This window comes from Varroa jacobsoni, unplaced genomic scaffold (assembly GCF_002532875.2).
Source record: "Varroa jacobsoni isolate VJ856 unplaced genomic scaffold, vjacob_1.0 scaffold_332, whole genome shotgun sequence".
NCBI lineage: Eukaryota > Metazoa > Arthropoda > Arachnida > Mesostigmata > Varroidae > Varroa > Varroa jacobsoni.
The window spans coordinates 296,092-319,279 of NW_019213234.1; the positions used below are offsets into that span (position 1 = coordinate 296,092).

A 23,188-nucleotide genomic window follows, 5' to 3' on the forward strand; every position below is an offset into this window, starting at 1 on the left:
CTTCTATATATGAATAAGTTTCAGCATCGCGGTATTAAATACCTTAACTAACGTTGTTTTTCCCTAGTCTTTGAACAAAGTTGGCCATTATTTCGGAACCAGAATAGCTTCTGGACCGTATTATGACAGCTTCGTTCTAAGAGAGGTTTGATAATCAAGGACAGTATGCACTACGGAAACGCTTAAATAATAAACTTATTAAATAACTTGAAGCACAAGTTCATTCATTACGTATGCACATTTCTAATCAGACACGAACTTATTGACCCGTTGGCCATTATCATTGGCATCATATTGCCTCAAGTCGATCTCAGAACACATTCTACGGCAGGTTCAACTAGATAGCGTTCTAGCTGTTCGATTGGTATTGATTTCCATTGCTTACTGCAATAAGTGTGTGCCTGCGTGTACGTGTTTAGACAATATGTCGTCGTGCACGAGTTAAATTTATACTCTATGCATTATTCGACGGTTCACTGGAAATAGTTCGTTGACGGTAAACCGCTTCGTTTCCGTCGACGTATGACGGCTAGTCCGAAACCCCAGTGCAGAGATCATTAGATAAAATCCAGCACAAATTTTTCAAAGTGGCATAGAAACACGTTATTGTTGTTGACAGCAACACGTACGTGAGAGTGGTGCTCGTTTTCGAAAACAAAAGGAACAGTAAGGTGTCTTACGCATAGCGTCTCATATCGTTTTTGTAACAGCGGTTCCTTTGTAGCAATCAATTGAACCTAGCATCGGGGACGCTATAGCTTTGCCTATTCAAAGCAGGACGCGATCACATGAACTGTTTTTATGTAGAATCTAGTGCGACAAACTACCGTCTCATTATTGCAAAGCAAAAACGAGTACACAAATAACTTATGCTTAAAAGTCACCTTTAGCAACTGTTCCGTGTGGGTATTTCCAGTAGATTATTACTAAAAAGATTTACTCTCTAATGTCGTTTTCATTCGTAAGCATTTTTTTCAGGTAAGCGCTTAGAAGGAATATATATATAGGTTCCTGCTACGTGCCACGTACATGCTTGGTACGTGCAGCTAGGTTAAAAAATAACGCATATGAAAATCAACGGAGCAATTTTGAAAATGTTTTGGGTCTGCCATGCTGTCTGCAGCCATTCTATTTGGGAACACTCTGCTCAGCGAATCTCGTCGGTGGCGCACGGTAACAGGCTAAAATTGTGACAAATTATTGAACGATATCGAAGACTATAAGGCATTGACATTTTCCGCTATATATCTATCCGCTATCAGCACTTTGCCGATTTTGTTGGCGTGATGTTCATTTAGAAGGTGGTTCGTCGTACAGTACAGAGCGCCGTTTCGGTTCCGGTGGCGTCCGACCGACTCGGCTTTGAGGCGACTTCATTCAATGCGAGAGATGAGGTTATAGACGCGTCTTCATCAGTGTTTTTATCAGTATCGATATCAGACTATAAGGAATCCTTTATTAGGCTTCGTGCGTGTGCCTAGCTAACCCGTCTCCTGGACTCCCATGCTCAGACGCCAAAGACTAATTAAGCAACAAAGCATTACTATCGGATCCCGAGGCTATGACGAACGTGGCGTTGGTGTCTGAATCTTTTTCGTTTCTGTAGTTTTTGGTGCGCGCCCGACGCGTCCCGACAGCAACAATCATTGAATTTATTTTTTACGAAGTATTCTGCTCGACGAGGCTCTTCTTTGAACTCCTGTTCTTCGACTGTTTTTCTTCCGTCCGCACATCCGACGATCTTCTATCGATCCATCCATTCATCCATCCATCCATCGAACGAGCGAGCGAGCCGAGCCGGCTAGTGAGTCAGCCGGCGCTGATCCTTCGTTTGCCGTCTTATCTCGTTTGCTGGTTACATATCTGTGTTATTCTTGCTTTTGCCGTTGTGGTTCAGCTGTAACCGAGTCGATCTCTGCCGAGGTGGCCTTTGGTTGTTGTTGAAATCCTATAATAGCCACATGCGCAGCAGCGACAACAACGTCAGTAGCAACGGCATCCGCAGATCTTCGGACGCAAGCTGCTTAGCAAGCCACGCGTGGTGCCGCGTAGCAATGCATCGACTCGGCAGAACGTAGGGCAGTCCACCGCGGACGTTGACTACAACGACGAACTCGATCTGGCTTTGCTCGTTTGAACGAATAGCCGCTACAGGCACTGCAGATAGCGAATGGCTGCACGTAAGTACGTGGCGGTAAAGGCTAACGCGACTTTGCCGTCCGAGTTCATTTGTCTACAGGGGAACGTTAGCAATGGCTGGGCGAAGGGCGGCAGTCGGGTGCCCTTCGTGGCGGGCGGCGACTCTGGAAGAGGCAATGCTGGCTAGCTCCTGTGTTTCGAAGCTGTTTCTGTGATCGCCGTTATCGTTGCAGTTAACGATGTTGCTGATTATATTACTACTACTACTGCTGCTGCTGCTGACGACGACTCATGCCGAGTTACTTTATTCGTGCTCGTGCAGTCAGAATGTCCGCGGCAGAAATTGGTGGTCCATCCACGGGTCAAGCTGAGCTGGATATTCGACGATGCCCGGTGATTCGCGAAACATAGTTATTCCGGCGGCATCTCTGTTGTTCGCTTCCACACAGAGCACCACAGCCAGCATCGACGTCCAACTTACGGATGCGTGCATATCTGCCAATAGCGGACTTCCTTCAGTATGATCGCTTTCATGTGTACCGCCTGAATGTTGTTTTTGTTCGGAAAGATACTGCTGTCGATTGGCAAACAGCGTTCAGTGCGTGACGCCTCGAAAGCGTCACGACGACGACGAGCGACCGCGGTAGCAGCTAGTGATTTGCCGATGTCTGCGACTCGACCGTCCTCTCCCATGACGACTGCGACCAAACGCTGCTAGCTTGACCTGATCAGTGTACCGCACAAGCTAGACATAGGCTGTAGCAGTTTACGCAATCATATGTGGGCTATCCCATCGGTTACTGTTGTTGTGCACAGCCCCTCCGATAGACAAACGTGTCCCGTTCTGTAACTTAGGGTGGTATTCGCTGTGCAACTTACGCATTAACGGCTATTATCAATTCTGTTGTTTATTATTCATTTCTTTTATTTCCTTGCTTGTATCGAGCTCGGTGAGCTTAAAGCGTAGCATAATAGCAATATAAAACCCGTCGTAAAATTCGCCCAGTACTGATAGGGTCATAAGGAGTGCTGTTTCGCTCTCAGCAATGGACAGTGTAGTGTCTGTCCTTTGTGGTCACACCCAGTTAGTTCTTCGGTCTTACCATCAAGGTGGTAGTATGGAGGATTCAAGTTAGTGCCGAACTCCACGCCCGGATCTGTAGAATTTTTGAGATGTCAGAAAGAACCTATCCCAGCTACAGTACATCTACTAAATGTGCTCGAATTGAACGCTTTTAATAATTTAGGCATACTTTGGACGTTCTTGAGCGGCTTAAGTCCATTGGCAAAAATCAACAACGAGCAAGCACAACACCGAGTGAATTTTTCGGTTGAATTTATTGGTTGGCGAATGCCATTGTTACACTGTCCTTTGCTATCGACCACTGCTACTATTATTAGAGCTCTTGCATCCTGGCGCTTTTGCTCCTGCACCTTGGACCTCCTCAGACGCTACGGACTGTTATCCTGTGCGCGCCAGATGAATACTGGTTTTACTAGCCGCTGCTAGCAGCGTTCGGTGGAGTATTTGAGTCCATTCAGGTCGTTACCGCCCAGCCAAGTACGATTTGGTCGATCGGTCTTGGCCAGACGTTTCGTCGCTGACGCTGGCTAACGTCGAAGACGTTGCCGTGCTCCAGTAGCATTATAATCAGCGGCGTCTGTCCTTGTTGTTTTGTGTGCTTGTTTGTTTGCCACCGCATAGGTAATGGCGACGTTGAACATAACTTTCTTCGAAGAAGTAAAAAAGATGAAGAGTAATTTTGAATAAGAATGAGCGTCTCCCGGTTGACTTGTTTCTCCCTGATCGTTCTGTCTGAGCTAGGGTTTTTTTCGGCTGGCTTCAACGGTTCGCCGTTCAACGTCCACGGTGTCCAGAATCGTTGTCTTTCTAATCGGCGACTGGCCGGGCAACTGACGGAGCGTCAACCCATCAGCTTCTACTGTCACTGCAATGGCTGTTGATGGCAGCGGCGGTAGATCGGAACGGAGTAAAGCTGCCCCATAGAAAAAACTTGTTCATAGCGACGGTTCTATGAGCTGTGCGCATAACTCCCGCTCGAAAGGGAAGCAATGAAACCGCCAGCAGTGATAGCTAGTGCTTTTTTTACTCATGTTGCTTAAGCTGTTGTTATTGTTGTTGCCTGTATGTACCTTGGCTCATTCCTGTCGGAATGGTTCCCTTCCAGTGCTTTTTTGCTCTTTCCGCCTATGCGCCCGTTGCGCCTCTCCTGCGGCATCAGTCTTATTTCCATCGTCGTCTTTATCGTCTTGGTTTTCGTCGCCTGAGGGCTCTTCGCCAGCCATCGAGCAAAAGCAGGACTTGGTAGTTCACCTTCGTTTACGCTCTCAGCTTTGTCCAACTTATACCATATGAACTGGCACGCTATAACGAGCTCACGGCGCTGTCCTTTATTGTTGATTCGGCGCTAGCAGTTCGTTGTTTGTTTCGACGACGATTTGGCGGCATCGCTTTGGTGGTTTCACCAACAACAACAGTAATAACAATAATAACAACAACAACACAGCACAATACGACACAAAAACAAGAACACAATAAAAAAGAAGTGCTGTTTCCCTGTAAATATCCACAAGCCGAGAGGGAAATGGCATGCCGCGAGAATCAACAAAGCGCAGGATCCAGCAAGTTACCACAACGTATGTGAAAACTTATTATAGATTTAATTTGCAGTTGTCTGCAAGTCGGAGCTGATCGCGTCTAAGATACGCGCATACTAAGCGCAGCTGAGTGAAATACGCCACGACATAGGAACTGTGTAAAAAAAGAAGCTTGTCAAATAAATAGATTGTTTTTCTTTTGGGAATATTGAGACATATTTGGCACTCGGCTATTGTAACCGGTAGAAAGTAACGAGCAAAGAAAAACCAGTTAAACAGAATATAGGAGCAGATTGCTAGTTATCTAACGGGTGACGGGTGACAGTAGATAGACTCGAGGCATGAAGCCCCTGCTTCCATTAGCTATCGTTATGGTGATGAGCGTTATGCACGATATACACAGCGCGCAGTGGACATCAAAAATGCCGTTAATAGTTTTCCGTCGATGACGGCCGGGTGTCGAGTAACACCCCAGATTTGCGAATTGATACATAATGGGTTTTTGGAGTATTCATCTTGCCCCGAGGCAAACGTCTCTTTCTGGTATCACTTATGTGTTGCTATAGATAAAATACAAACGTAGAGTTATCGTCACCATTGTTGTTACTGATGAGTGCAATAGGAGTAGCTGGAACAGTTCAACCGCCATGTGAACAATTAGACAATTGCGTAAGGTTCCTTCCGGCGCGGCGCTCGTGGGCACCAGCCCGTTTGCTAACATCTGTGAAAGCGATTTCGTAACGTTGTTAAAGCGAGCGTCCGAGAAAAGCGGATGGCCACAACGAGTAGCGATCCAATCGTCCGCTTAGTATAGCAAACTGCAATTCTCTTTCGCGGCTCGCAAGCATCCTGTAATAACATGGGTGTGATTCACGCCATTTAGCCTAAGCGCCCAACTAGTCCGAGGTCGTGGACCGTGACTTTCTGGTTGGCCGCTATTCTTCGACGGAGTGGACAGCAGTCGCGAAGAGACGCACCTTGGCTTTACATAGTTATTAACAGCACCAGATTCGCAGAACGCGCGATGATGACTGTCATCCCGTGCGTCATGTCGCTCGTTAAAAAAAGAGCCAACAGAAGATTGGCTGCAGTAAAGGTTCGCGTCGGAATACAGGGCAGCGACATGCTGGCTGCGCTATATCGCTATGCAACTAGTCTCGAGCTAGATCCCAGGCTGGACTCGAGTACAGGAGCCTGCTTAGTACTGCCAACACAGTTAATGCTAACAGCGGTCAGCGTGAGGTGTAGTACCCAACGATTCAAGCTGCAACTGCTGGTCGGGAAATGTAAACCGTACGCCCACAGATGGATGACAAAAACGATAAATGGGATACACGAGGACGCAATTCAAACGGCAAACGGTTGCTCCGCAAATCTTGTTGACACTTCGTGTTTCTTCTATGAACAGGTATAATAGGTAGACGTCGATGTGACAGCAGTCATGACGCAGTCCAAATACTGGTTCAATGGCCAGCTAATGCGGTAAGATAGGACAGAATTAAATGTCTTGGAAAACTATTTTGGGTACTCAGATCCAGAGTCGGGATGGAACGCCTGTTGGTGTGTTTAGCTAGCCTGCAGATCAGTAGGTGGCGCCCCCTCGAGCGTTCATCTTTCTGTCTTTTACTTGGCCGTTTCCAGCTATTGTATGGGACGATGACGAAGCGACCATGTAGCAACGAAATTCGTTGCTTGCCAGTGTGACAGACAGGTAATTGTTAGTTGTTGCTAATGCTGTGTGGCAAATCGTGGACGTCAGAAGCATCGAGCATGGATTGACTGTTTTATTACGCGGCGTTGGCTTGGGCTAGCTGTTGTTATGGAAAAGCGTTCATGTTTTGGACTTGCAAATAGTCAGTCACGTCAAGGCTATTGTGTATCTATTATGACTTCAGCCATTCGGAATGGCTGAAAGCACTGCTTAGGCGTGCTAGCATGAGCGGTGTAACTTGCTGTAGTTTGTTGTTCTCCTGCTTTATCTACTTTGTGTGTGTCAACTTGACTTTCATTGCAAGCATAACATTCATTGATAGGATAGTAGAATAGTACCGGTTTTCATCGTTGATGTAAGTGTAGACAGAGACACACAATGGACGGATGGAAAATGAATAAACTTTAGTAATCATGATGACCATCAACGTTACTCTTGTCAGAGCGACGAGGTGTGCGTGTAGGTGTAAAGCTGATAATAACTGATCTCAGACCCGGCAGATGATCACTCTTATCATATCGATAAAGGCCATGGTAATAATCGAGAGTTAACAATATAGAATAAAGTGAAAGCGTATGATAAGCTTCGCCTCTACGATGGACAGCGGCCTTTCGGCTCCCTCTGTGCATCCGATAGCATATCTGCTTGCCCCTATCGACCTTATAATGTATATGCTAATGTCGGCGTTCACCCTTCATGATGGGTAAAACGACCAGGTACGACGGGTACAAACCGTTTTATAATTACGGACAGTGTTAACGGCCGTCGGCTTCGAGTGCTAAGCACAACGAAAAACATCGAACATAATCGAATATGACCTAACAATATATAGTTTTTTTTTTACTCAAATAACTGATGCAGGGCCCTGCAGCCGTATTGCCGTATGGCCGTATAGCATTTATTTTGGTAAAATGATGAAACGGCTTGCGCGAGTCTATCTGTCGGCTTGTTTGTCTTGTTGCCTACGTAAGGACTACGGAACACCCAGCAGCTCATCAATGCGTCGCCATACCCGACGTCGCGCACTGTTGTTGAGGTCGCGACTAACGGCCCGAAATAGTGGCTTAGTGGTACAGCGGTGACCTTTATGGATATGCTATACGCAATCTAGCCGTCATAAACTGTCTAATTACAGGACGCGAATACTGAACAATGGTTCTTCCGACGGTGCCTGAGCAGAGCAGCACTGAGCAATCGACTGTAGAAGGTATGGAGGCAAAGGAACGAGCACGAGTGTATGATCGGCGTAAACGGCGGCGGCGGCCGCGCAGACGTGCAGAGTCATAGACACCGTGCCAGCTATGGAGGCTGGGTTTTTGTTAACTTGCCGAGTAAGAATCGCGTAGCGTCAGTTGGAACTCGACCACTGATAGCAAGGTCTTAATAAGGCTTTCCGCGTAGAGTCACGAACTCTCAATTGTCTGCCTTCACTGTAACTCTTCGCTGGCACAACATGGCAGCTATCCGTGTTAAGTATTACGCACTAACTATCTTGCCTACAGCCGCTGCTGTTGCCGATGACTAAGCAACAGGTTCGCTGATGCCACAATAGCTCTATCTAAAGCCGTTGCGATTACATCGATACGTCGCTACACTGAGTCGCATTACGATGACCGAGTCTGTCTGCGGTGGACTTCACGAAATGGGAATAAAGCACATACGGTGCAAGAAGGACCCGAAGGCGCGATGCCAACCAATATCAATGTAATGGGCTTACGGCGAGCTTGCAGCGTTACTGAAAAAAGTAATTGTACGAAAGTATGAGTCGCATCGTTGAGAATAGCTGAGACAAACTGTTAATAATACAGAATGCATAGCATTAGTTTACTTGCAAATAAGTATCGGAAAATGCAAATATGGTAAACTTGTCTTAATAACCTTCCACATAGCCCTAGTGCTTCGCAACCGCTATTGGTAAGTGTCTATATTATATTAGGCTTTCGTAACGTAGTCTTACGACTGCTGACCATCGAACTCAACGGACGCAACCAGAACCTAACGGAAAATAATATCAAAATCAAAATTAATTACGATTACTTGTATTTCATGAATCTTGCTTCGTTTTTTTTTTTATCAAGATTCTCACTATTGTTGGTTTCTTGGAGAATCGAACGTAGAAAACTTAAAGGTTCCTCACTACCAAGTACAAATGGTACTGCATGTGACTATCGGCTAAGGACTCATCGTCTTCAGTTGCTTCAGGGTGTTTCAAAACTTCTTTTCATTTCGACTTTTCCTTATCGGGGTAACAAGCCCATGTAATTTCAACCATTAGCGACGTCGTTGTCATCGCCTTCGCCGCAGTAGCGAACGGTAAGTCAATGGCGTTCTATATCTAAGTTGATAATATATTGCTTGCTGCCACAATTGGACGCAATCGCCTGTAATAGACGGATTTGGTCGTCTACGGGACTTCTTGACATGCCAATGCAGTGGGGTCGTCCATTACACAACGGGACGGCAGCTGCCCACCGCCGCGGCTTTTGTTGCTGGGCTCCGATTTGGACTCAGTGTCGCTGCTGGTGCCACTGCCGCAGCGGTCACCACTGCCTCCGAATAATGGCGTAATCAGTCATTTCTAGTTTGTTGTGCTTTGACTCTAGGCCTAGGCTAGGACAGACCAAAAAAGAGGCAAGGCATTGCGACACAAACCAAAGCGTACCAGACAAGAGCGCTGTAACCGTAGCTGGCTTTTTCCGCTGGGGGCAAAACGAATAGCAAAGATTCTGTTTTACGTTACAACATTGCTCCATCGTTCTGTTTGCACGGTGGCCTACTTCGATGGGGCACAGCCTACGCGAACTCGTTCACGATCAGACTTAAACCTGTCATATAACTATGCGTTTTCTAAGTGGCAGCGAATAGCGGAGTTTGAACGAAGGACATTGTTTCTGGCCGTGTTATCATGAGGGATTTTCCTAGATGCTTTTCGACTTGTATGTATGTCCCTTACCCCCCTTGTGCCGACCCGCGGACATCGCTTCCTTGCCAGCAGTGTAGCGTGCCAATGACACGAAAGGTATCGCTTCCCACGCCGGTGGAACTTCCAACTAGCGAACGGACTATCGACAGTAGCTAACAATGATAATGACGACGTTAGTACAGCACGGGAGGGAAACGGCCATGCAGCAAGTCTCAGTTCTGGGACTGAATTAACAGCATACACTCTGAGCCACTGCTTGCTAGACAAAGCGCTTTCATAAGAGACGCTAGGATCGTCTTACGCATGTAGTAGATTTATACGCATGGCTTATTAAACCCAATTTAATCAAAGCTGGTGAATACCTTTGGCCATAAAAATGCAACTTAGATATTATGTTACTTTGAGAAGCTCTATGGTCTGCAGAATTTACCTTGCAAACTTGGCGTGCAAAAGGCTCGTCAATCAAGCAGGCGCAATCTGGCCACAACAGCCATAGTATCGAGCTTTTCTCTGTCATAGAGCGTAAGTGTAGTATGAACGTTCGGCTCGATCGAGTTCAGCATACGCGGGCAAGAAAATTCGGTCGTGAATACATTTTCGACACATAGATGCATGTCTAATAACACTTATATACTTTGTCGGGACTTGAGGTTTTTGAATAGATTGACAAGCAGAGCCGTCTGGTGTATGAATTTTCCTAAAAGGCGAAAAAGCTCTTTGCACGTCCACTTACCTAAAGCCTTTTATTTCGAGCGTACGAATCCCTGTGTCCTTTTTATTGATACCACTTACATAGACCTTTACAGGAAATAAACAAAAAGAGTTAAATAGAAAACTCCAAGAAGAACGGCGAATAAAAATTTGTTTCGATTGTATGTTAACTGTTTTACATCCTTCAGTATACGTTTACTGTTGCAATAAATAGTAGTTCCTTAAAAAACAGTTTTTATATAAAGAACATTTTTAGGCGTTTGTTTACACCGTTGTCACATTTCTAATATGCGAAAATAGATCTATAGCATGGACCTTTCAGAGGGGGGACCAGAATTGGTAAAGCTTACCACCTGAGTGACCCCCTAGGCTTGTAATTAGGCCTCATTTAATTTTGAAGAGTACAAGATTAAAAGAAAATAATAAAAAATAGCGGGCTTTCCAGAAGTCTCCCGTACCATTGAATCTGTAAACGTATAAGCGTTTAGCCGCAAGGCTCACAACTCTGCATTTCGTTGCGAACCACTGGTATTACTTCTATAAAATCTTAGATATCTATATTAGCCGCTGCTATGTCATTGTTCGTAAGATATATTCTAATATTGACGAGCCACGTCAATAAATAAGGACTATATGTGAAGGGTTAACGAAGGGCTAATTAAATAAGAAGGTAAATATTTCCTCATATAAACGAACTGTTTAAATGATTGGCGCCATCTAATACAACGCACGAGGTGACCACGCGGCTGACTCTTCTTCTAAATAAGGCCTGCTTTCATAGCGTGAAAAGGTGTTTCCAAAGGATATTTACCTCTGAAGTGTTGCAGGATTACCTTTTCTTCTGTTTATTGCAAGCCTTGTGCGAATCGCACTAAATGCCTCGAGATTCGTTTGTGTTTCCTATATCAACGGGCTGCGTATGGAGAACTGGATCTGTCATGACGATACTTGACAAAGCACTGAACGACAAAGAGGCCTTTATGGGAACTCTTCATTTAACACGCCGCTTTTTTTGAATGATAAAGGTTACACTGAATTACGGGCAACAAGTTTCTGGCAGAGCATCCCTATGCTGTCGACACAAACATGATACTCATGTTATGTAAAAATTTACTTCTAAATATACAGGTATGTTAAATATGGAAGTTAATAATATATGATCTTATACTAAAATACCAACTACGCGCTTGGTAACTACTGAGGCAAGTGATGAATCACGAATTAATCAAAACATAGGGCAAACCAAGATCAAGGGTCCGACGCATCACGATATACAATGTTTTATCTGGTGTCTCGACATCCGCCTTACATAGTCTAGTAGCAAGGGGCGAACTCATAGTCAGATAGTAAAGTCTTGTGAGTCCGTGCAGTTTGTTTTTCCGTTTTTTCACGGTAGACGGCGCGTCGTCCGGATATTGAAGGCATCGCAGGGATAAACACGTATGGATGGAACTTTTCTCCCTGCGGTAGTTACTAAGTCCGCTCGGTTATGTTGAGTGAATGAGTACGCAAAAATGAGCCGTGGCCTCACGGATGCAATACATCGCGATAGATTTATTTGTTACGCTTATGATTGATGGTTTGATTACGCGTGATCGGCAAGAGGCGAGTTTTTCGCAAAAGACTTCGTTATTTTTAATTTTGCCCTTTTCAATGAACGCCAGGGTCGAGTACCGGATTTATAAAATGTTTATACCGCTGTCTTGTGTATGATATGTGCGTAAATGACAAATGGCCAGACACTAGGATGGAGTGCTCGGGGTTAGCAGATGCAGCTGGCGGAATTACAACTGAGTGAAGTTCTGCGTTGGTCGTATAATGAACTCGTGCCCTTTACACGAGCGTCGCTTTTCGCGCTCTTCGAAGTCGATGTGTTGTTCCTCGAACTCTGAAGTTGAACTCGAACCATTGAGTTTTTCCATGTCCCACAGAGCCTCACTTTATTGAGCATCGTAGGGAACACTGGGAATGGCTGCCGCTTTTTTAAACGTGTATTTGTTATTTACGTCTAATGCAGAATCTTATTGCAGGATAGCTTAATTTTACAACATATTCATAACTGATAAAATTTAAGTACTTTCTGTTTGAGTATTCCTGTTGTAGTTGTCTTTGGATCGAGACTATTACGAGGAAATATTTCATTAGTGCTTACGCCTCACATATGTAAGAATTAAAGTCAACGTCAGTGTTCAGGTTGGTCTGTTTTCGTTCTGTGCGCGGAATCAGGTGAAATGAGACGGATGACGTTTTGTTTTTTAAACAAAAAAAAATAATTATTTAAGGCATGAGGTTCGCAGTAATTTTTTCGTTAGCCTAAGGCTACCTTCCAAAAATCCCATTCACTTCTGTCTTTGGTATATATTTATACACACACATGTGCACACAGTCTCTATTTTATAGGACTATTTATAGGACTCCAGCTTTCGTTGCTAATCTAGTTTAGTGCCGATTTTTAAAGCACTTTATTGATTATATCATTACATGCAGGTTCCATCAATCGATCATTTACAAATCCGTATATACGATTTTATCAATTCTACCATTTCTACCCTCCATGCGGGTAGATAGCATTGTCAGTTTCGCTTCATGTTAGATACTTAATTGGTACTGGATTACTGTAGATTACATACGTTTGGCGTCAGTCCCTTCATTAATGGTGTCAGTAAAGATAGGGAAAAATGGCAGAAGTCTATCTGTACGTCACACTGCAATGGACCACTTGAAGATATGAGTAATTACAACGGTTACGTTGAACGTATAATCTAATAGCGAATATCATGGGATTTCAAAATTCTCCGTATCCGTCAACGGAACATGCCCAATTGATAGTAGGCCGTCATCCGAACCATCAAGCATCATTTCTGACCTTGAATTACCGCCGGTGACTTTTCTGTCCAAAAGTTCTCATTTGCTTTTTCTTATGTCGCTAAGGTTGTTGTCGTAAACCTCTGATCGTTCCTAATGTCGACCTTCAAACTTTCAGGCGGGTTTCGGAGCATAAGCAGGCCTATTTAGACTTTTTTCTACACAGCCACATCTCGATACTCGAGTATCATTTTCTTTTTGTAGTTAACCCCTGCGCAGTTCGAATGTCTATCAGATTGCTAGTGATATTATCCAAATATCCGTCTATTACCATCGTCACAGATAATTTGTGTACCTCTTGATTCCGTCGGTAATTAAGCCACTGCTAGGTGTAAGGCCATACAATCGGCCTCGCGCTGAGCATACTGAAGCACTAACAAGTATAGCGGGAACAATCATTTCGTCTAGTCTCCATACGTGATGATACGCTTTCCGTCGTTCTGCCTGAGCGTTAGTTGCGCGCGTCCTTGGAAAACTGGTTCTACTGTGGTACCAATGGAGCGCAGCGGCCCAAACACCAATAGCGCGTAAGCTGTCGTTAGCTGGTTTCTTTGCGAAACAGCGGCGATGGCAGCACGAAGCAGCAGCCCTGCTGACGTGGCCTCAGCCACATGGTAGTAGCTTGTTGAATCCGATCCGTTCTATTGCGTTTAGTGGCTTTTGCAGCCGGTTGCCAAAACATGGAGCCACTAGCGCTGCTGCCGTCAGGCCAGCCCAGCACAGCCGAGATTATGGCCTGTGCCGATGCAACCGATGGAGATTTTGTCGTCCGCACCATTGCGATTGCAAAGCCCAGATACAAATTGGATGTGGTCAGTTCCGCCGGCCAACCGCGTCTCGTTAACTGGCATGAAAGGACAAGGCAGAAGGCGGGGGGCGCTGGGGCGATTCACGCCTTGTGTATGATGCGGTGACCACAAGTTGTATACTGTTATAAGATATTATAATATAAAATGGCAATGTAGTACTATGTGGTATAAAGGCGATCAAAGGACATTATGTCTATGGCCGGTTGTTGCAAATTTAATTATTCGAATATAGAAAATGGCGATAAGTGAAGTTGACAGCGAATAAGTTAATAAGATCCAACCACGTTAAGCCATTGGCTGTGTCGATATGTTCAAAGGCGTCTGTTGGCGTACATAGAATCGTATTGTTAAAGAATGCTAAATGTATTTTGTCGTTATTTCTGATGTAACTGTTATGGCTAGTCGTAGAGAAACGTGAACGCTTCTGAGAACGTCTATTTAAATAATAGCTTCTCTTCCTTCACAACAACCTTCGATTGTCCGAGCTCGTCACGAGGTCCACCAACAGAGCAGACTACATTAAAAGTTACACATCGGAGCATGCGAGTTCGGAGCAGCAGAAACGTTCGAGGCCCCAAGGCTTAATTCCTGATTCCATTCAAGATTACCATTTGGTTACATTCAGTTTATTTCCATCCAACTTTCATTCCCTGTAATCATTTTCCACCCTAAAGAATTCTACCGGAAAGATAGCTATTAAATCACGAAACTGATGATAGTGTGCGTCGGCGGCAGCCAGGCGCCCTTTGGTTTCTTCGAGAGAGAGAGAGAGAGAGAGAGAGAGGGGGCTATGTAACTCCGCCAATATACACTAAGTATTATGCGTGATACTGGGGACATGGCAGAGGGGAAATATGCATGCATGTGAGGAACTTGTCAAGATCACATAGTCTAATGAGCATCAAAACAAACTGAACAGCAATGGCGGCGCTGTCGATCCAAACGAAGCCCTTCATCGCTGGTCGACCGGAAAACCGCGAATCACGTAGAAAGGCCTCGACAGAACGTTGCTATAAATCCCGTGTTGCATAACGATTTCTGGTTTGGCCTGGTCCTTATCCCATTAAAAGCGGGCCCATAAGAACTAACGCGGGATAAAACGGTTCATATCGCTTGCCGTCCAGAATTAGCAAAACTATCGACGTAAACCATGGATGCTGGCAGTGTCTATGAACGACGCTTGTTTAACGACTAGATAACACTAGTGGCTAGTGGTGGCGCTAGTGACTGGCTCTTTTGATATGGCTCGCCGTGCTGCTATGAGAAATCGATAGCAATATATTTCATTATGAATATTACGTACAGTATGAGAGAAAAAGGTATGCAATGAACGAAACCAGCCAGGTCGTCAGCTACAACAGGCGCAAATGTTGGTCGGACCTAAGCTAAGAAAAAAAACAACGCGTCTTTGTTGATCTCAGTCCCGTCGACAGCTAATGCTGGTCTAATAGCACATGCCCATTTAGGCGGTAGAGGCGTCAAGTTTTAGAGTAGATAGCGAGAGAGCAAATGTAGTCGAGCTGTAGGCCCTAAAATTACAAGGCCAAAAAGAAGTCCCAACAGGCTTATTTTTGAGGGTTATTATATAGATACTGCTAGTCACCACGAAATCTCATGTAGGACGGTGCTGTCGTCGGTAAAAGACGCCCGCACCCACCAGACGAGCCAACTCACGCCAGTGGCCTAAGTGCTAACGGTCGATGTCATTTTCGTAGACACAGCAACGTACGGCGCAGTAGGACAGTACTGTGTTTTTGGAGTTATCGCTGTCCCTCTGTAACCAGGAGTGGGCCGTAAGCTATCGCTAAATGAGGTCAATCCCTGAAGCCCGGCAACAATTAGCCATTAATTGCCTCAAATCATCACTGACAACTGTGTCTATATCGTAAAATCGGCTCTCACATGCGGGTCTGATATTTCAGCGCTTGAATGTACTTCGGTGAAAAACGTGTGAACGTGCACTATGCCTAATAAGGGAAAAATCTGGTGCACTGAAAGGACGGGTGATGTGGCCCTATTCGGTCAGTAAGTGACAGCCGCAGCGAAGAGCTGTAACGTAAATCATGGCTTGTTTATATATCCGCAACTGGTTTCACTAAAGGATATTTGCTCTGTAAAATTGCATTATTCTAGCCTGGTTGTCTGTATGTGCGGCGGCCTGGGCCGGTATTCGTCTCGACGGCGATATGACGGTTTGCGTTACGCATCGAATATGTTGTGATGGTTACAGGGCGTACCAAGTACGAATTCTAGGTACAAATCTGCGCACATGACGATGTACAGTGGGCTATATATATATATATATATATATATATATATATGTATACACATCCGCGTATGGGTTGAATTATTTGGTAATCTCTTGATGTTTTGTTTCTTCTTCTTCTATTTATTGAATTGCAATCTATAAATCCGAAGATTAAACAGCGCTATATTGTAGTACTGCGGGCGTTTCAGCAGTTCGAGAGGAACGCACTCCTTTGCAATTTTCTCTAGCTGCCAAGCTAGGCAAGACAGCCACAAATGTCAGATCGTCTCAGAAGCGCTTATACTATTTTATACGAGATCGTTGGCAATGGACGTTCGCGCCAATATCTAGTGGATGAATGCATGAGAACAGCTCACCGGAATCAATCTTGAAGCAATAGCATGTTCTAAATCGATTGAAAGTCGGCAGCGGTTGGCCATTTTTTTATCATTCTACATACAACCTTTAGCTCCTTCATCACTTGTATTATGTTCCTGCTGCGTTTCGCTCACTCGCCGGATCTGTTATGAAAAGACCTGTCTAAAAATTAGCAGCGGCATTACGATTGTCACGTGCGCGCAAACGGCCTGCTTACATGTGAGCTACCTCCACGTATGGCTGCAGGAACAGTAGCAGTGTGCTGCATCTTCAGATCGATTTCAGAACGCCACCAACGGTGGACTCGATGATTATTAAGCCGATCGAGCGATTCGTTTCATACATGAAAGTCACCGACAAGAGCAATCACTCCCTGTGGAGCGGGTACAGGGCCACTCATTGCAGCTGCGGTTCACGCAACTAACCACGATACAATTAGAAGCTAACTTTCGTACCCAATCCCTCCCTGGACTCAGATAAAGGGAATTCGGTTCGTATCTCCAACCAGCGAAGCAATGTTGCAGGCAGGCCTTTTCGTAATGCTGACTAAAAGGTTGTAGCCGACCAGTGGTGGCTAGCTACCTTAGCAACTACTGAAGACAGCTACTAGTTAGAAGAGCACTTCAATTGTCTGCTGGTCAGCTTTCAAATCGACGCTGTGCCGTTTTTGGCGAACTGACGCTGGCACTTGTACAGAACTAACAATCATCATGATAAAAGTACACGTATGAGTAATACTTTTCGGTGACGTAACGAAAAATTCGTTTTGCGCCACGGAGAGCGTTCGACAGTTTTCAGAGCGAAGTTGATAGCTTCGAAAGCATTCATAATGCTTTAGTGCCAGTACGGAAATACAGTGATAGTAAAGAACGATTGGCTGGTCAACGGTGGCGACGACCACGACGACGACGACGACGACGACGACGACGACGACGACGATGACAATGCCAAATGTCGTTTGGTGAAATACTTTGTTTTTTTAACCGCGACATAGAAAAAAAAAAAAAAAAAAAAGTATTTTATTCTTGTACTTGGGAGTCGGCAAACCTAAAAGATTAAGTGGGCATATTTCACGGGGCATTTTTCAGGATCAACTAACCATCTATGTCACTCACGTAATGAGATTTTACAATTTTTTTTTTTATGTGCAAATTTTTTGAACTTGTCCAGCTCGCGCCAGACCATTGCCGTCTAGCTAGTGTACCTCTATCGTATTATCTGCATAACAATTTGATAATAGCACTTTTTGACCATATACGGTTTACGTTAACCATGTGATATTAGGTTAAAACTTGGAGAAATTTCACAAAAGTTGAACTGGAAGTTCTTCTTTACTTGAGCGATTAAGCTGATTGTGACACACCTTTTTGAATTTTGTTTAAGTTGGATTAGCCGAATGCTAGGCCGTCGATGTTTTCCTCAATGTATACTGATGTATTTTTGTACGTATATCTACTTATGGAACATGGGTGGGACGAAGCTAACCACTATGTCTGCCGAAAGCCTCTTATTAATGCGGTAATACCTCTAGTGATGTAATAAGAATTACTTGATAAAAGCATGTATAAAACGTATACATGCAATGAATACAAGGTAATAGCGGTTATTACATGTTCTGTAAAAATCGTTATGGAAATATGCAGAAAATTGAACGTTTCATCAAAAAGCGTATTTCAAGAGAATATATTTTAGGCAGAAAACATATTCGAATCGATGACGACTTCCGCTAAGAAATTTGCCCCAGCCATACAAGAAGCCCTCGTTTATGACGGCAAACTATAGTAACATTATGGTAGTACAAGAACCTATTCCTTATCAGGCGCTATGCATCTGCAACCAAACAGGGATCAGAAATCCTAGTCATTTGACCGGGTATGGACAAGCTGTGTAAAACAGGTTGTTTACAGGTCACGCTTTATTCGAATGTTTGATTCTTGCACCGGATAGGTAAAGCTTCGTTGTAAGGGTTCGGTTAGCCATGCAAACGATAGTCTGTATTCAGATGATGAGATCGTTTATCAAAAACGACGATCATCAAGTCTCTTCTGACCGATTTGAGCAGGTAGATATCAGCTGTAATAAAGTAGATTGACGAACGAAACACAGAAACGTCAGCATAACGACTTCTTTTTTATGGCGTTTCTTGTATGAACAAGAAGGCACAACAACAACAAAGAGACAGGGAGCAACTAATATTAGTCGAAACCGACAAATAGTGGTCATATGAAGTTTTGCCACGTCTAAAGCTTGTTGCTTTAAAAGACTCAGCCGTCACTCATGCGTCTTTATGCTATATTTATCTTTAGAAATTGATGTATATAGTTTGACTGTTGAATACGCAACTAGTTTCCACGAACATATCCATTTTCGAAGGTACATGTATGAAATCTCCACAAGACACGCGCTGAACGGAAGATTATTGAGATATTTCATCTGAATAGGAAAAGCCTTAAAGACATAAACAAATATTAAGGAATATCGTACGTGCCGTAACAACGACACTAACATGTTGGTTTACCAAAGTACATTTAGGTTTACATTGTAATATTTCGCTTGCAACACCCCCCGCTCAGTAGTCAGGGGACGTTGGTACTTATTCTACACCGTGAAATGTCCTTAATTATGAATGATCCTAATTATAAAACAAAGCATGTACCTATTTGTGTATTTTCGAACGTATGGGTTAAAGGTAATGGTATCCAAATGAATCTGCTAGTTGTTACCTGGTTATTCTGAGCCTTCACCTATTTGTGGTTAATCGTTTGCTTGAACCGATAGATACTACAATAGAGGACGGCCTTTTTACGGCTAATAGGCCAAGTTATATCTTCCACCTTGTCAAATATGTTATAGGAGAAGCTAGATAACGACAATACGGAGAAAAATTTGGCGAATTACCATTGAAAAAACAACTTGGGAATAAGATGTATTTCGATATGCAGAAAAGTAATAGATTTTGAAGTCCGCGTACCTGGACATAATTCTACCTTAGGTGGACAAACGGGTGCGTAAAATCGTCAGTGAAAGTAGGCATAGGAGCTCGAATACTTCTAAATCGACATTCGTCTACTAATAAAGGGCAAATACATATTTGAATGAACTGTAGTCGAAAGAGCCAGGGAAATCATTGCATTGTACATAACGACGAGCACTGAATGTTATTTCCGGGCAGGAAAGATACGAAAATAGTGGCAATTCATAAGGAGTCGATATAGGTATATACCGATATTTTGTTTATTAACATAAATGTTATTAATTTACATACAGTACCCTTGTTAGTAGATGATATATATATATATATATATATAGATGTCAGTTATGTCTGTCTCACTCTGTTTTTTCTCTTTTAAAAATTGCAGCGAGGCACAGATGAATTATTGACGGTGAACGGCGGTATCGGAACTGTGACCGACACCAATAATGACAATGCTAAAAAGGTACGTGAAAAAAAATGGCTTCATACTTATACATCGTCTACTCGTTATTTTTGTTATTGTTATCACTGTTAATGCCTAATACGTCAGTAGTCAGTCACTTTGCCGCTTGCAGACGATTTTATTCTAATTCGGCTTCCTAAGCAAGTCAGATTCCGTCGTACGTATTTTTGCTTCAATTAAATTTTTAGTGCATTTGTCGTATGTCCACTTGGTTTTGCGTTTGGCTTCGTGGTTGCCGAAGGATCTGTCGAGGTGGGCAGAGTCTGTCAATGGGGGAAATTGATCTTGCACTGTCGACTGGGTTTTCTTTCGCAGAAACGAAAAACAGAAGCACAAATTACCTTGCTGCGCATTCACCTTCACACTATAGTGGAAGACCATACCGAGTTGAAGCTCCTATATCACTTAATTCCTGTTTTCTTAGGCACAAAGCAGACTTTCGCCTGCCAGCACCGAAGTCAAAAGCGTAAACAGTAGCGGCGCAAGCTAACCCACAAACTCAACTACAGAGGGGCAGGCAGCTAAAAAACGAGTTAGTCGAGCCAGCCGGCGAAAAAAAAACGCCACGGTAACTTTTCCGTCAAAAACAAGAAGATTTTTTGGATTACATAGCTTTGTATATATGAGCGTATTCATTTGTAGTTAATTATTCGTCTATCACCGGAAGTGAATGTTAGTGCCTTAGTAAAGCATAGAAGCAGGGGTCTTCTCGGGCCCTACAAGTTAGTGTAACGCCAGCATCCAACACGTAGAAATACATAATAGGAGAAGATGAGATAGACATGAATAGATAAATTGCGGATCGTCGACGACGTACACTCAACTATATGTGTGACCTTTCCTATGATGTACACTAGAATAGAAGTTGTGTTTGTCCCAGCAGCGTTTTCTTGCCCGGCTGCTGCTACACTTGTTGATGTTGTTGGCGAAAGCAATTTGTAGCTTTGGAAACAAGTTTTCCTGCGACGAAGAGCCTTTTTCCGGTCAGGGTCAATCGTCCCGAGGCCTGTCCTTGGTTGCGAAATAAAGTTGACATTGTTTCAACTGAAAACTAAGAAGGAAGGGAAGTAACGCATAGCAAACAGCAGTCGCCACTAGGTTCTGTCCCGCGGTCTGCTGCTACCACTGTTTTCTTGCCTGCATATAGACGTAGCACCGACAGTTCAACAACGTGTGTATAAGCCTATTTCGTTCTTGTTCGGTCCTTTTTCCAATTCTATAGGGTGAAGAATTCCCTCCGCCTTTGCCACTGGGTCGGTCGGTCAGTCAGCAGCTGGCAATGTCCCATAGCTTAGGCTGACGATAGACGCCGTAAGATCCGTCTAAAAGACATTGGCTTTACTAGTTCCGCTTACTGCTATAGCCGAAGCGCGTTCCCGTAGCCTTGAAGCTCGCCCGATGCCGAAGCTGCCTCGACTACGCTGGTGTTTGGAAGTCAAGTGGAAAGTTTCTCTTTTCGTCACGACGACCACTTTTGTTGTTGTTTTAGTATTACCTTTTCTCTTTCGTTTTCCTAAAGAGCAAACTATTTCACACTAAGTCTTTAGTGCCTCTTTGCAGCAGCGAGATACATAGAAAAAAACTCGGGACGAGCAGCTCGTGCTGCTGTTGATAGTATGGAGATAGGAAAAACAGCCAGCTCGCAAAGAGGTCCTACTAAAGCGGCCTGCTGCAGGGCTTAAGTTGTAGCATTAGTCTAGAGTGCAGGATAGGGTAAATCATGACGGCTAATCTGAAAACACTGGAGAAGCAAAAAAACAGATCCACCGAATGAGCAAGCGACTGGGGTCTAAACCATCGAACGGCCGGCTCCAAAGCGAAGACGATAATGACCGCTGTCGCCGACGGCCAAACCGCGCAGAGAAAAAGATATAAAAAACGAATTGCAGCAACGAGATAGGAATTGAAGAGAGGACACAGCTTTGGTTCGTAGTCGCTAATGGTGGCAACCTCGTCGCTGCTGTACCCAGATGTCTTTCGTTTCATGGATTGTGATGCCCGATACTGAAGTAATAGGAAAAGCCAGCGAATGAAGAAGCAAGGAGCAACAAAACACAAACGAAGGAAAGCTAGCACAAGCCTGTTCAATGCAGGGCGAGCGAAAACTGTGCGTCGTTCCTGTTGCATCGTATTGCTTTGGTTTTTTGATATACCTAACATTTTAGGGCTACTATACAAAGGTAAACCTTCAAGTCTCACGGCACTTCTGTTTGTTGTAGGAGGAATAATATATTCGCGTGCTGTCACTATAAACTTTTATTTACCTTTACTACTCAAATTGCGTACTCGTTGCGCACTGTAAGGGTTATAAAGCTTATAGGATCAAGCTTACTTGCAGCGAGCTAGTTTCCGTAACTCGGCCGAGGAAATATTCGTTAGAAAATTGTAAGCTCGGGAACGCCGGGTTCGCCAAAGGTGACGACAAGCAAAAGAGCCGGTCCAAGCAGATAAGAATATGAAAAACAAATGAAAGATATAGCTGAGTTGTAGCATCGGCATGCTAGGGGCTGCTGAATTTCGGATTGACTTTCTCCCGCAGGGCAGAGGTTCGGTTGTCATTTAGGTCCTGGGACAGGGTCGGAGAACCCAAGTAGAATAGTGGAACAGTAGAAGTGACTGGGGCGGTAACGTGTACATCGCAACCCTCAATGTTGCCTTTGCCACCGTTGTTAGTGGCGGCTGACACAGTGACTCGAATAAAAACCAGACAAGGCTGGGCTGAGCTGAGCTGCGCAGGTTGGTTGAGGTGGTCGCACCTCTAAGTAGAGAAGCTTATGCTGTTTTTTTTTCAGTTTCCGCTTCGTATCAGCTTTGTCATTCGACCAATCGTTAGCTGCCGGTATACACGGTCTTATGCCCCTGTATGATGTGAAAGTGTTTCGGCAGTGGGTTCGCATGACTGAAAGATTGGAGGTGAGTGTTCCGCTTGCTCTCGGTGAATATACTTTGTCTTTGGCGAATATATACGTTTGTACGCGTTGAGTCAATGTTGACAGACGAAAATAGTACATATTCTTGACGCTGCGACTGCTTATGCTACTGTCGGAAAATTCGAGGTGGCGAGACGATACTACGCTTACAATATTCGTCGTCTAAGTTCTTCTCATATCGAGCCACTTGCTGTTCCTTTCTCAAATCAATTTTTCTCGCATTTCTACATCAAAATTGTTGTCGTCGCCTGCATCCCACGTAGACAATTAATTCGCCGTTCCATATCATAGACGTGCATTGCAATTTGTTTCCCTTCCCAGTATAAAGACATTGTTTTTTTTCTTGGCTATCTGCTTGCGTTTGTTACGCCCTGTGTTCTATCGAGTTGAATTGATTGTACGTTGGTTATTAATGCCA

General features: G+C 44.1%; 1 protein-coding gene across 20 annotated transcripts in view; it reads left to right on the forward strand.

Moving 5' to 3' along the window:
• Window positions 1-23,188, forward strand: part of heph (polypyrimidine tract-binding protein 1 heph) — a gene marked incomplete at its 3' end in the record, with an annotated part of 317,749 nt that overhangs the window by 282,159 nt on the left and 12,402 nt on the right. For all 20 annotated transcript variants that reach the window (XM_086967904.1, XM_022831472.1, XM_022831482.1 and 17 more), the window contains 1 exon segment: window positions 19,763-19,840. In XM_086967904.1, the coding sequence (XP_086824030.1) occupies window positions 19,763-19,840 (78 nt within the window).